The sequence below is a fragment of the Petromyzon marinus genome, chromosome 9 (genome assembly GCF_048934315.1).
Source record: "Petromyzon marinus isolate PM22_M1 ecotype Great Lakes invasive population chromosome 9, UKy_Petmar_22M1.pri1.0, whole genome shotgun sequence".
Lineage (NCBI taxonomy): Eukaryota > Metazoa > Chordata > Hyperoartia > Petromyzontiformes > Petromyzontidae > Petromyzon > Petromyzon marinus.
Window position 1 is genome coordinate 9264664 of NC_133675.1, and position 12081 is coordinate 9276744.

Genomic DNA, 12081 nt, shown 5'->3' on the forward strand with positions numbered 1-12081 from the left:
GATAATGATGACGACTGTGATGACGAACACGACAACAATGACAATGACGACTGTGATGATGAACACGACAACAATGATAATGATGACGACTGTGATGACAAACACGACAACAATGATAGTGATGACGACTGTGATGATGAACACGACAACAATGATAGTGATGACGACTGTGATGACGAACACGACAACAATGATAATGATGACGACTGTGATGATGGCTACAATTATTTCATGACACCAACGATAACGATGATAATGACGATAATGATATTGACAGTAATGATGGTGATATCGCGGTGATGATTATGATGTTGGTGATAATAATTTGATCATGACAACAATGACAACGAGGATGATAATGACCGTGATGACGCTTACAATGCTTTGATGGTGACCGTGATGATCGTTATGGCGACGATGATTTCATGAAACAATGATAATGATGATGGCGGGTCCGTGATGATGCTGCTGCTGCTGCTGGTGACAATGATTTGATTTTGCCAGCAATGAAGATGGTGATAACGATGACAACACTGACAATGGCGCCGACGGCGACGTCAACGGTGCGGAACGATCGCTCGGTGCGAAATGGGCGCGCGGCGACGCAAAGCATCGAAGAGGCCCCTGGGCTCGCTCACCCGCTCTTGCGAAGGGCGGTCTCCACGCTGTGGCCGCGCACCTTCTTGTAGTAGTCCACGAAGGAGAAGGGCAACGAGATGTTGAGCGGGCCCGCCCGGCCCGGCGCCGCCGTGCGCTTGCGCGACTCGAAGGCGATCGTCAGGTCCACCCAGGCGGCCGGGCGGTTCCGCCGGAACTGCACGATGAACTCGGCGCTGAAGATCCGGCCCAGCAGCCGCTCGAAGGCCTGGTCCACGGTCAGAGAGCCGTAAGGCCCACCTGCGCACGTGACGCGCGCGACGCGTCACGCACAACCGCAGGACGAAGGCCTCCGCCACGCCGGTTGAAGCGGGGGGGGGGGGGGTGGCGGGGGGTGGGGGGTGGGATGCCGACGATCGGGTTTTGGTACCGCTCGAACCGCTCACATTCGTCGTGGCGAAGGAATTTCAACTCGGGTGGTCGCGGTCACGGTGTCAGGGCGTGAATCGCCGCTCCCATTATTTCACCACGGGCTGTGTGTGCGCCCCCACGACAAAAATGCCCGGTATAGCCACACACATTGTGAGTAGCTATGAAGGTTGGCATGGCGCATGACAGGAGCGTGTGCTCAAAAGCACGCCCGGCCATCTCGGGATCTCTCCCCGGTGCTGATGTTTACACACGGCACCAGGTACTCATTTATGTCTGTCAACTTACGGGGCCCCCCCGGACTGGTTCAGATACCACTCACCGTTAATGTTAACTACACCTAGGAATCAAACTCAAGTCGCGCGACTCCAAGCATAGTGGGCTAATCACTGCGCCACTACTCATAAATACATACACAAACACAGGGAGCCGTTTCAACCAAAAGCTGCATAAGCTTGGCGAGATAATGACACTTGAGTGGCGACAATTGACGAGCGAGCGGTGAGAGAGTGACGAGAGTTGGAGAAACATTTGGTGAGACAAGTTAGCGAGATTTCGCGAGAGTTTTTGGCAAGAGGGTGAGTGGTGACAAGTGTGATGAGATTTAGCGAGAGAGCAGTGAGGTTTGGCAAGAGAATGGCCAGCGTCGGTGAGAGAGGGGCAAGCTTTCACAAGGGTTGGGTAACAGTTGGCGTGACATTTGGCAAGAAGAGTGCCAAGGCAGTGCCGGGTGAGAGTGCTAATCTGGGCGCTCTCTCGCCAAGCACATCTCCCACCGCCGCCCCATCATGCTCGAATTGCGTGGATGTGAGCCCAGGCAGACTCGGCCCTGCTCCCAGGACTCAAGTGCTGGGAGGACGATGGAGCGGGACGGGGATATTTGACAGGGCGCCCCCGTATCATTGGGCCAGGGCCCATGCCATGCAGGCTGCGGCGACTGGCTGGTACCGTCCAGAAGCTCGTTACCCGAGGCCTTGTGCAGCTCCTTGAGCGTGCCCTGTGGGTGCTCGATCTGGTGCACGGTCAAGTCCACGGTGCCGCCACCACAGTCGGCCACCAGGTACTTGTCCCCTGCGCAAGGGGAGGACGGGCCAAGATGCACGGATGAAAAAATATATATGTACTTCATAAAAACAAATGTAGGGTGGCAGGAGATGTTTGGTGGTAAATGTCGTGTAAACATGGATTAATACCAGCCAGGTCTGTCTGGGTTTGGAGACCGAGACGATATTTCCCCACCTGGCATACCACATCCAGTGTTCATGTTGCTTTGGCTGTGGCTACTATGTATGTGTGTTGAACTTCTTTCGCACCGTACGTAGCAACCCGTGCTATTCGGAGGTGCAGTGGAAGGACAACGTACATGATTAACTTCTTTCGCACCGTCCATAGCCAATCGTGCTAATCGGAGGTACGGATGACGATGATGATGAAGACAACGGATGATGATTATTAATGATGAATGACGATTGATGACCATGGTGATGAGACACGTGTTTGAGAAACTCTGCTGGATATGTTCGAGATGAGGAGTGGTGATGGAGACGTGGGGGGGGGGAGGGAGCGGAGGTGACGCCGCACCAGCTTGCAGCTCTGACCACAGCTCCCCGACGCTGGTCTCCACGAGGAAGGTGGCCCTCTGGCTGTGTCGGGAGCGGCGCGGCACGTCCCAACCTACGGGCAGAAGGGAAGGATTGCAACGGTGGCACAGGCCGATCGATTGTGAAGTGGATCTGGTTACCATTTCAATAACTTCGATTAAATAGCTGGTGGTATCTCACGGCTCGTGGATAACGTGTTGATTGTATTTTGTCTCTCCTGTTTAACATTAGTTATTCAGACAGTAATGTTACACATAATGATAATTACTGTTACCCATTTTGCGACGTGTCTTGCACAAGCCCACTTTTCTGAACGGTCACTACAACGGGTACATTAAATTTTCTCTCTAATCCACGCGTTCCTCTGTTTCTCGGTATAATTCCAGGCGTGTACCTCTCCACGCGTTATTTGCGCCCTTTCCAACGTTTTCCCCTTTCCGAAACTGGGTAACATTTACCAACTTGTGTGTGATGGCGTGTAGCTGACAGCAGGTGGCAGTCTACCACCACCACCTACAGCAAAATCCAGCTCTGAGCAGCGTTCCCGTCCCTCCCCTTCCCTGCCCCCTCGTCCCAGAAACCGGCACCCGTCATAGCCACACGGCGCTCATCAGTAGTAACACGTGGTATTTTCCAACGCACACACACACATACGCGACCGGGTTTGTAAGCGTTTGACATTTTTGTTGCACCTCCGATTAGCACGGTTGGCTACGTACATTTAGATGATCATAATCAGCCATGCTTACTCTACTGCTGGATGCAGGCACCCCCCCTCCCACAAATTGCCGCAACTTTGCACGATCCGTCGACACTACAGTCTATCGAGCAACTGCACATGACGTTGTCTTGGACCATTCTTAGGTTGTCACCCTGTTCAGCCATTAATCATCCTGTGTAAGCCCACTCACGTTTATGAACAGAACGATGTCATGAATCCTGTGTCCGTTCTCTAATCCATGTGCTCCTCTTTCAGTCTCCGTGTTAATGCGACCATGCATCTCCCGATGCGTCTTTGTGCACTTTTATATATTTTTTGTTGTTGTTGATCATGTTCCTGAACCGTTTAATCATTGCTAGTCTATGCACATTTTGTTTTGCCATTGCTAACCGCATATTAGCATGTGTTTCTCAAAAAACAGCCAATTTGTCTTTCATTTCCCCCACAGTCTATCAGCATGCAATTCCCTGTCGTTCTTACCCCGCGTGTTAATGCTTGAATGTGCAAAAATAAAACATTTTGATGGAAAAAATTGCGATGTTCATGTCGTTTTACCAACGAAAATCAGCACCCCTTTGTGGGTGGATGCCACTATTTTACCGTTTCCACAGCACGTGTTCATTGTTTTGCCAGACTTCGCTGCATGAAACGATGCTGGGCTCTGTGCTATGGGCTATTTGAATTCAATTGTGCAAAATATTAATTGTCGGATTTTAACCCAGGTTGCTTGCTTCAGAGACGGCACAAATGTCCATTATGCTACCTTTTGTGGACACAATTAATGCTTTACTTTATAAATAATTGCCTTATTAAACATTGCTATTTCAAATGTAGTAAAACGAAATAATAAATGTTACCCTTTCCTTTTAATACGTCACTTGCAAAATAATATTAAATTAAAGCTCTACCGATTTTGAATCTGCGACCCTGCGATTTGGCATTCCTGTGCACCCTCCACTTGGCAATAGAGAAGTGATAATGGCATCACGTGAATTGTGCATGAGACATCACCGCGGTGTCATGTACCGTATTATTAAATTATGGCGCAAAAACATATACGGGATTTAAACCCAGGGTGTTCGCTCCAGAATCTGCCGTGCTATCATCCACTACACTTCACAACCTTGATGAAGGTCGTTGAATGTTCCCGTTATTAAATCATTGCACTTGCACATCCTGGTGGTGTCGCTGCAATCCTCCACGGCGTCGACTGCCTCCTTGGATTGGTTGAAAAAACGTAGCATTCTACGACAGTACGTTTCACAACTGTTGCTTTTACATTCTGGCAAACGAGAGATTAACTGCCGTGACTGTTTTAAATGTATCGTTTCATAATGATTAAATACATCTCACCGTTTGCTTTGATTGCTACTTGTAGTTGCGGTTATTTATTTGTGAAAATTATATTCGATGAAAAATACTACAGGATTCGAATCGTTGACCTTGTATCTCGTTAGCAATATGAGCTCTCCGCTCAGTTACAGAGAAGTGATAACATCACAGAGGTTTCCCCACGTGTTAAGTAAGATTCCGACTCGGGTGTTGAACCTTGTGTACCTGACTGAGCTTTACGGAAAAATAAACCACGAACACTCATTGAAATACTCGCCACAAAACACTCTCCTCACGCTTATATGGGGCGTTGGGGTGGTGCCCCACCTACAAATTTGCTCTACAACTAGAATTGTCTTCAGTAACTATTCAATCGACAGATGAGATCCATTGAAAAATAATCAATATTTAAAAATGTATTCGTAGAGGGCGTCATCATATGCAAAGGCTTGGTCAGCATCCCATTGGCCGATTGGGGGGGGGTTGAAAGGTGTGGCCTAGGGGGGCGAACTCAGGTCCATCCTGACCAATCACAAGCCATCATTTGGGACTTATTTGTATTTGACCCGCCCTATCCAATTGACCCCTGCACGGACCTTCTCACTGTACGCGGTAAATTCTCGCGAAAAAAAACACTCTTCGCCACTAAGTGGTGAGGACGTCACCGCGGTGCTTGTGCCAGGCTAGGTGCACGTTGCAGCCACGTGAAGTGTCCAACGCCCACTGGCAGGAGGTCACGGGACAGACCCAGCAGGTGCCACGGGTCAACTGACTGAGATGACTGGCTGATGCACCACCTGTGCCCCCTACTGTGCCAACTTGCTGTGCTTTAGCCACCCGGCGCTGCGCTCGTTGTTGTGAGCATCGCCCCTCTGCCCTCCATTGTAGTTGGAGGGCGACTGCCTCCAACTGCCCAATCGCGTCCTTCACGAGCCTCCTCCACAGAGGCCGATCTTGACACCGCTGGTGCCAGTCATCGGCAAGTCCACTCAGCTTTACATCCTCTTGTACCACATCACTCCATCTCGCGCAGGACATTCTAATACCCACAGGTGCACATATGCGGGGATTGGCTTTAGATGTGTTTGGCCTTTAGATAATCATAATCAGCCATGATTAATCCACTGATAGATGCAGGCCTCTTTAGGCTGCGACCATCTCTTATGATCCTGCAGTGTAGTCCTCCCATCTCCTACATAAAATATATTTTTCATGGCTCCATCTCATTGGACGTACTACTGGACCCGCTCCATTCTTTGGCTGCCACTCTTATTTTTGACCATCAGCCATCAACCCATCTAGCCATGACACATCCAGTCCAAGCCCACTAACTTTTATTCATGGTTTGGACAATGTCATTAACCTGTGTTCTCTAATCCATGTGTTCCTCCTTATGTCTCAGTGCCACGAGGAAGCATGCTTCTTTGCAAATTGTTAAGGTTTTCTGTATTTTTCGTTAATGGCCAGGATTCTGAATCATGTGTCATAACAGGTAGTATGCACTGATTAAATGCGTACTTCTTATGCATTCATGTGTTTACTTTTCATTATCTAATTCAGCTTCCGTTTCTTTTCGTGAAATCCACCACATCCTGGAATGGCTGACTGCTATGGTTGCCACCTCTGAGGTATAAACAAAAACCTGGGAAATATTATGGGAAGAATAATATTTCAGTATCGAGATGGCAAAGAATGACATGGAGATGATGAAAGGGAATGATAGGCTTTACCCTTTCCAACAATAATACAGGTGTTCAGATATCCAAACACCAAATAGACACCTATTGCAAGGCATCTGGTTGCCTAACACTGGTGAGACAACGACATGCAGGAGTCTGTTCCTGATATAAGCCAATCAGTTTCAAAGACAATGCACATATGATCAAAGCATATTTGTTTGCATGTTTTACCTCAAGCATTGGTGGTTAATGCAGACTTGATGCCTTGGAATATGTGTGTATTTGGTGTTTGAACATCTTAAAACCTCCTGTATTATTGCCAGAACGGAGATGCTGGTGTTGAACACCCACCCTCGAAGCATCAGATTCACCTGGAACCAACACACTGTTAAAAAAAAGAGTCCCATAGACACGCATATCCATTTTCTTATCATGCAACTTGACAACAAAAAAAACGAGTCCTTTAAAGTCATGGTAAAAACTTACAGAATCCCTGGGCAGCTACCTAAAAAAAAAAAGAGGACAATTCCTGGAAGAAAAAAAACCCCCAAAACAGGTGGCAACCCTACCGTTGGCCCAGCTAGTGACAAGCCTGCCACTGAGGCCGCACGCGCACCATTGGAGAAGCCTGTTGGGGGGGCCGAGTCGCCGTGGCCATTGGAGACGTGGGTTGAAGCCGCGAGCTCCGTGAGTTGGTTGAGGCGCAACTTGCGGCAATAGATGGACGCAGCCTCGGGCTCCAGGGCAATGAGGAGGCCCTCAGGGGCCTGTGGGGTCGCGATCCCTGCCTGGTGGGGCAGAGGCACGAACAAAGGAAGAATGAGGATCGGTGCGACACCTTCAGGTCTACTGAGAGTTAGGAAAAAAAAAATGCTCTTTAACAAAGAAATGGCCAAACATCCTAATGCCTTGTGCTTTAAAAAGTACTGAGATGATGTTAGACTTTACTGGATGAATCAATTTATAATGACCTCACTTTGGTTAGGGGCGACTGGCTTCGGATAATCAAACGATCTTAAATGTGTAACGTGTCTAGTGATCTTTTATTTTGAGGTGCCAGAATCATAACCACGTTAGAATTGTCTCAGTGTTTACTGTCGGTGTTTTGCTCACAACTGTTCCTGCTGCATGCAGGCTTTCACACCCCAGTGCCATGATGTCAACCACTGCCATCCATTGTACGCAAGCGTTTCATAAAAATGTAAACCTGGATTGTGGTGGAATGTGACGACTGGAGTTTAGAGCACTGCAGAGTACACTTGAAAGGATCCGGCTGTCAAATCAAATGTGTCCTGGGTATGACATTCAGCTACAGCTGGTGATGGTGTCACATTAAAAAATATACTGTTGCAGAAGGCAAGAGGGAAACCACCTCCATCCATCTTTCCATAGCTATGGCCCAAGACAGAATGGATGGGATGGGGGAATCCGGAGCCATGGATCATAACAAACAACATGAATGAAGAATAAAACGAGTTGTGAGAATGCCGGTGAAAAAAGAAGAAGACTGTACACAAATGCCGAGCAGAAAAACTAAAAAAAAATTCCTCAAAATGGACCATCTGCAAGCAGTCGCCCTCCCCAACTCACCGCATAGGCCGCCTCCCTCATGAACTGCTTGGCCGGCTGCTTCCAGATGGCGGGGACCGTGATCACCCATCGGATCTCATCGGGGTTGTACGGCAAGCCCGTCTGATCCGAGAGTTCCTGCGAGTTCCGGAGATGGGCGGAAATCCGGCAGAACGGGGCAGCAGCAGGATTCACGCGTGAGCGGTTCTCAGAATAAGGATTTGGACATCGGCACTCAAAAAACACAACCTGGAGAAATTTGTCATACGAAGGAAATGAGCTCAGAGGTCACCCGCAAATGATAGGGCTCGCCAATGGAGTAAAGAAGATTACTGGAGGAGACAAAAGGTAAAATGGAAGATTGCCCAGATCAATGGTTTTCAATGTTTTTGATTATGGCGGCCACTGCCCACAAGCACCCCATCCTCCTTACCCCCCCCCCCCCCCACAACCTCCTCTCCTCTCCCCCCATCCTCTTCTAGACAACGTGGTGTCAGTCAGGTATCTGTTTCACGTTGTGTATTTGCGTGATTTGCCGCTGCAATGCAGCGCCGACCTTGTCTGCCATCTTCCTGCACAGTATCCACGCCACAGCCTGTGCTCCGCTTGGGTTTGGGAACCACTGGCCGAGGCTATTAGGAATTCCTTGCTCTCTAGCCCATGGCAACGATGCTATGCTTTTGCACCCAGCCTTCTCAAAATGGTGACGTGCTCAATTATTTAGCAGCACGAGCGTTTGTTTTACCTGTAAGGCTCTCTCCTTGAAGAAGCGCAACGCATGGGCAAACACCTCCAGGGCTTTCACCATCTTCCCGTTGGCTGCCTCCAGCTCGGTGTCTAAGGAGATGACCTGCAGAAGGGAGAGATGTTGTTTTAAAGCTTGCTTTTCTTTAATATACAGATTTAATTAGGGTAACAGCTGCCCTCCCACAAAGCGGTCATTGTTGTGTGTAAAAACTAAGTCTCCCACATGTTGGCCACATTTGCGAGTAGAGTTATGGGCAAGGAGTAATAAGATGACGCAGTAGCTTTGCTTCTCTTAATCTTTGGAATTCTTCATCATGACCATGATCAGCCTTGAACTATCCACTGCTGGATTAAGGCCTTCCTCAAGCTGTCACCATCTGCCACAGTATCGTGACGCTACGATACAGTATAGCTTCTGACCTAAACCAAACTATGTTTTATTTTACCAGGGGGGAAAAAAATGGACCCAGAGAAAATGTTCACGTGACCACAGCGAGAACATGCGCACTCCAAATATACAGCAGCAGGTGTCAGGGTCGGGATCGAACCCACGACCTCCTGAATACCAGGAGAGGTAGTTAACTCTCTTTCGGCTTCCACTGTCATTGGTCTCAACCGCCAGTCGTCATCCCTGTCTCGCGGCTTGTCCTGCTCAAGCCCACTTCATTTTATTAACAGTCAATTCTTACGTCTATTAACGTGCGTTCTGATCCATGCGTTCCTCATCCCGAATGTCAGCATGTCAGTGTAATTCCAAGCATGCACATCTCCGCGCTCCTCAGCACACTTTTGAACATTCGCCGCGTTGTATTGGCGAGTGTCCATGTCTCCAATCCATACGTCATATTTATCGATTGCAAAATGACAATAAATGCAGATACTCGTGCAGCAGCAGCAAAGTTCTCATTCATGAGCATCAGAGCTCAAGTACCCATGTCAACTCACTCCAATCGTAAGCATCATCCTAAGGTGAGAAACACTAAGTGAAAATTCAGCAGTGGCTATCCATTGTTCAATGGTCCCTGCAAAATAAACGTGGAATTTGTTTTCTCCCATTGGCTCATGACCTGCAAAATAGATGACTTAGGTGAGCATAGGCCGACACTTGAGTGAGGAACCACCTTTCACTTTTCATTTTATGGCATTGAATAAACAAATGCAAAACATCGTAGGCGGTCGGTAAAACGTGAAATGTAAATTTTTATGGAGGTGTTGAGAAATTATGTACAAAAAAACTGCAGCGAAGAAGGGAAAATAATTTCCCGTGTGTTTTTGATCTCGACACACACAAAAGAATGAAGCATTATGGGATTATCTTTGCTTACTAGGTCGTATGAACATTACCCAGTTACGTTTCAGCAAGTCGAGGCGTCAAAATGCGAATACACCCTCTCTGGAACATGCGTCCAACAGTGGTCAATATTCAATGCAATCTGTCACAGCTGTCTAAACCATTCTTCTTGAGGCTTCCACGTATATTTTTAAAAGTATTATTATAGCCATGTATTTATTTGTATGGCCTGACACGAACTGAGGTTTTTGCAAATGTAGAATAATGAAAAAATAACTCAGTCTTTCATGCAAGTCCCCTGGGCTGCCGATAACACTAAACCTATACATCTTGCCTCCTATTCTTTGGTTCTATCGGTAAAGTCACGTAGATAGAAAATGTATTAAATAATAATACAAATAAAGTGAATACAAATATTTTGACAAATATTTTTATTCACTTAATTTTTATTATTGTTTTTCTATCTACGTGACTTTACCGAAATGACCAAAGAATATGAATTCCTGCAGCCACGAAAGTTTTAAGTCAAAATCTTGCTTCCTGGCAAACATCTCACGGTGCTCCAGGGGCGGTAGTTGGGTCGGGGAGAGGTGCTGGGCCTTCACCAGAAGTGAACATAAAGGGTTCAGAGCCACTCATACCTCCGAATCTTTGTTTTCGATAAACCACGTGTTAAACATAAGGAAGGAAGACACTGCCGTTGTGTCGTGGTTAGCACATTGGACTTGCAACCCAGAGGTTGCCAGTTTGGTCTCAATGCACACATTTTTGTTTAACCCCCCACCACCCTCACCTCTGTCCACCCAGCAGTACAAATTGGTACACCACAGTCAATCAGCAAGTCACGTGTGCACAGGAGCGGAGTAACACGTGGTTACTACCGCCTTTTCCAAGACGGCTGATCAGTATTAAAGAGTAGGCCACAAAATACTCTGTATATAGGACTCTCTCTCTCTCGAGAGAGAGGTCCCACTAGTGGAAGGCCCTCTGCCAGCAGTGGCATGAGCAAGCGAATTGGACGGCTGCACCTTTACCCAAACGTGGATAAGGTGTCCTTTCGATGGAATTAAAAAAAAACGCATAATGGAGATGCTGATGTTGATACGAACCCTCGAAGCATCAGATTCGCCTGGAACCAACGCACAATTTGAAAGTGAACCGCGTGTTAAATTGGCCTCTGCCCAATGAGCCGTGCGCTTGCTTCATTAGACTGCCGAAAACTCACTCTCCCCCGAAACGGGGGGTGTTTAACTCACTGACTGAAATTGTTACCGCATGTAACGCTCTATCTAGGCGTGTGTATTCCAAGAAGTGAGGTTTTCTCACGTGGAACATCTTAAGATGCAGTCTTTACAAATGTTCATCATCAATCATCATTAGTCATGATTTATCCAATGCTGCATGAAGACCTCCCCAAGTCGCTGCCATTCCTGATTGTCCCGTGATGCAACAGGCTATCTATATCATGCACGTGAGCTGATGTCATCGCTACATCTTGCAACGAATGTCCTTTCGGACGCGTTCCGTCCTTGGCTGCCACTCTGCTATTTGTCTCCACCAATGGCCATCATTCCATCTAGTGACATGTTCTGCCTTAGTCAATGTACTAATATTAACAGGCAATATGCTATCTTTAAGGGGAGTTTGGTCTCTGAACCGTATGCTCCTTTTCTTGTTTCTCAGCGTAAATCCTAGCATGGTCGTCCATGATTAAAAGCAATTTCACCAATTTATAAATCTAGATCGGTAAAAATACTGACCTCTCCCGATGTAACTCGGTGTTTTGTAGAAGGAAAAAATGTTATCTCAAAAGATAAGTGAACAAAAAAATATCATTACAATTTAGACAATATTGCTTCAACACAACCTTTACTTTCCAAATATGTATTGATTTCATTCCAGGGAAATCAACGAATACATTAAAATCCTTGTCACCTTGTAATCCCTGCCTGTGTACAAACCTGCGTCGGCTGGGCTGTCAACCACACTCTGTGGCTGTTACACTCAAATAATCGTACGTTCGCCTGGGCCAAAGTTCAAGTCGCTTAACTACACAAGTCAACACGTGGCTGAGCCCAGGATTGTTCACACGACGCTGGGGAGACGGAGCCTTCT

General features: G+C 47.3%; 1 protein-coding gene across 3 annotated transcripts in view; it reads right to left on the reverse strand.

The window, feature by feature from the left end:
- The window catches only part of HSPA12B (heat shock protein family A (Hsp70) member 12B), a 47396-nt gene that overhangs the window by 12377 nt on the left and 22938 nt on the right, over positions 1 to 12081 (reverse strand). For all 3 annotated transcript variants that reach the window (XM_032950550.2, XM_032950551.2, XM_032950553.2), the window contains exons 6-11: positions 8674 to 8778; positions 7950 to 8066; positions 6976 to 7147; positions 2608 to 2700; positions 1993 to 2097; positions 639 to 897 (exon numbers count right to left, since the gene is read on the reverse strand). In XM_032950550.2, coding sequence (XP_032806441.1) covers positions 639 to 897; positions 1993 to 2097; positions 2608 to 2700; positions 6976 to 7147; positions 7950 to 8066; positions 8674 to 8778 — 851 coding nt within the window. The remainder of the gene's footprint in view (positions 1 to 638; positions 898 to 1992; positions 2098 to 2607; positions 2701 to 6975; positions 7148 to 7949; positions 8067 to 8673; positions 8779 to 12081) is intronic.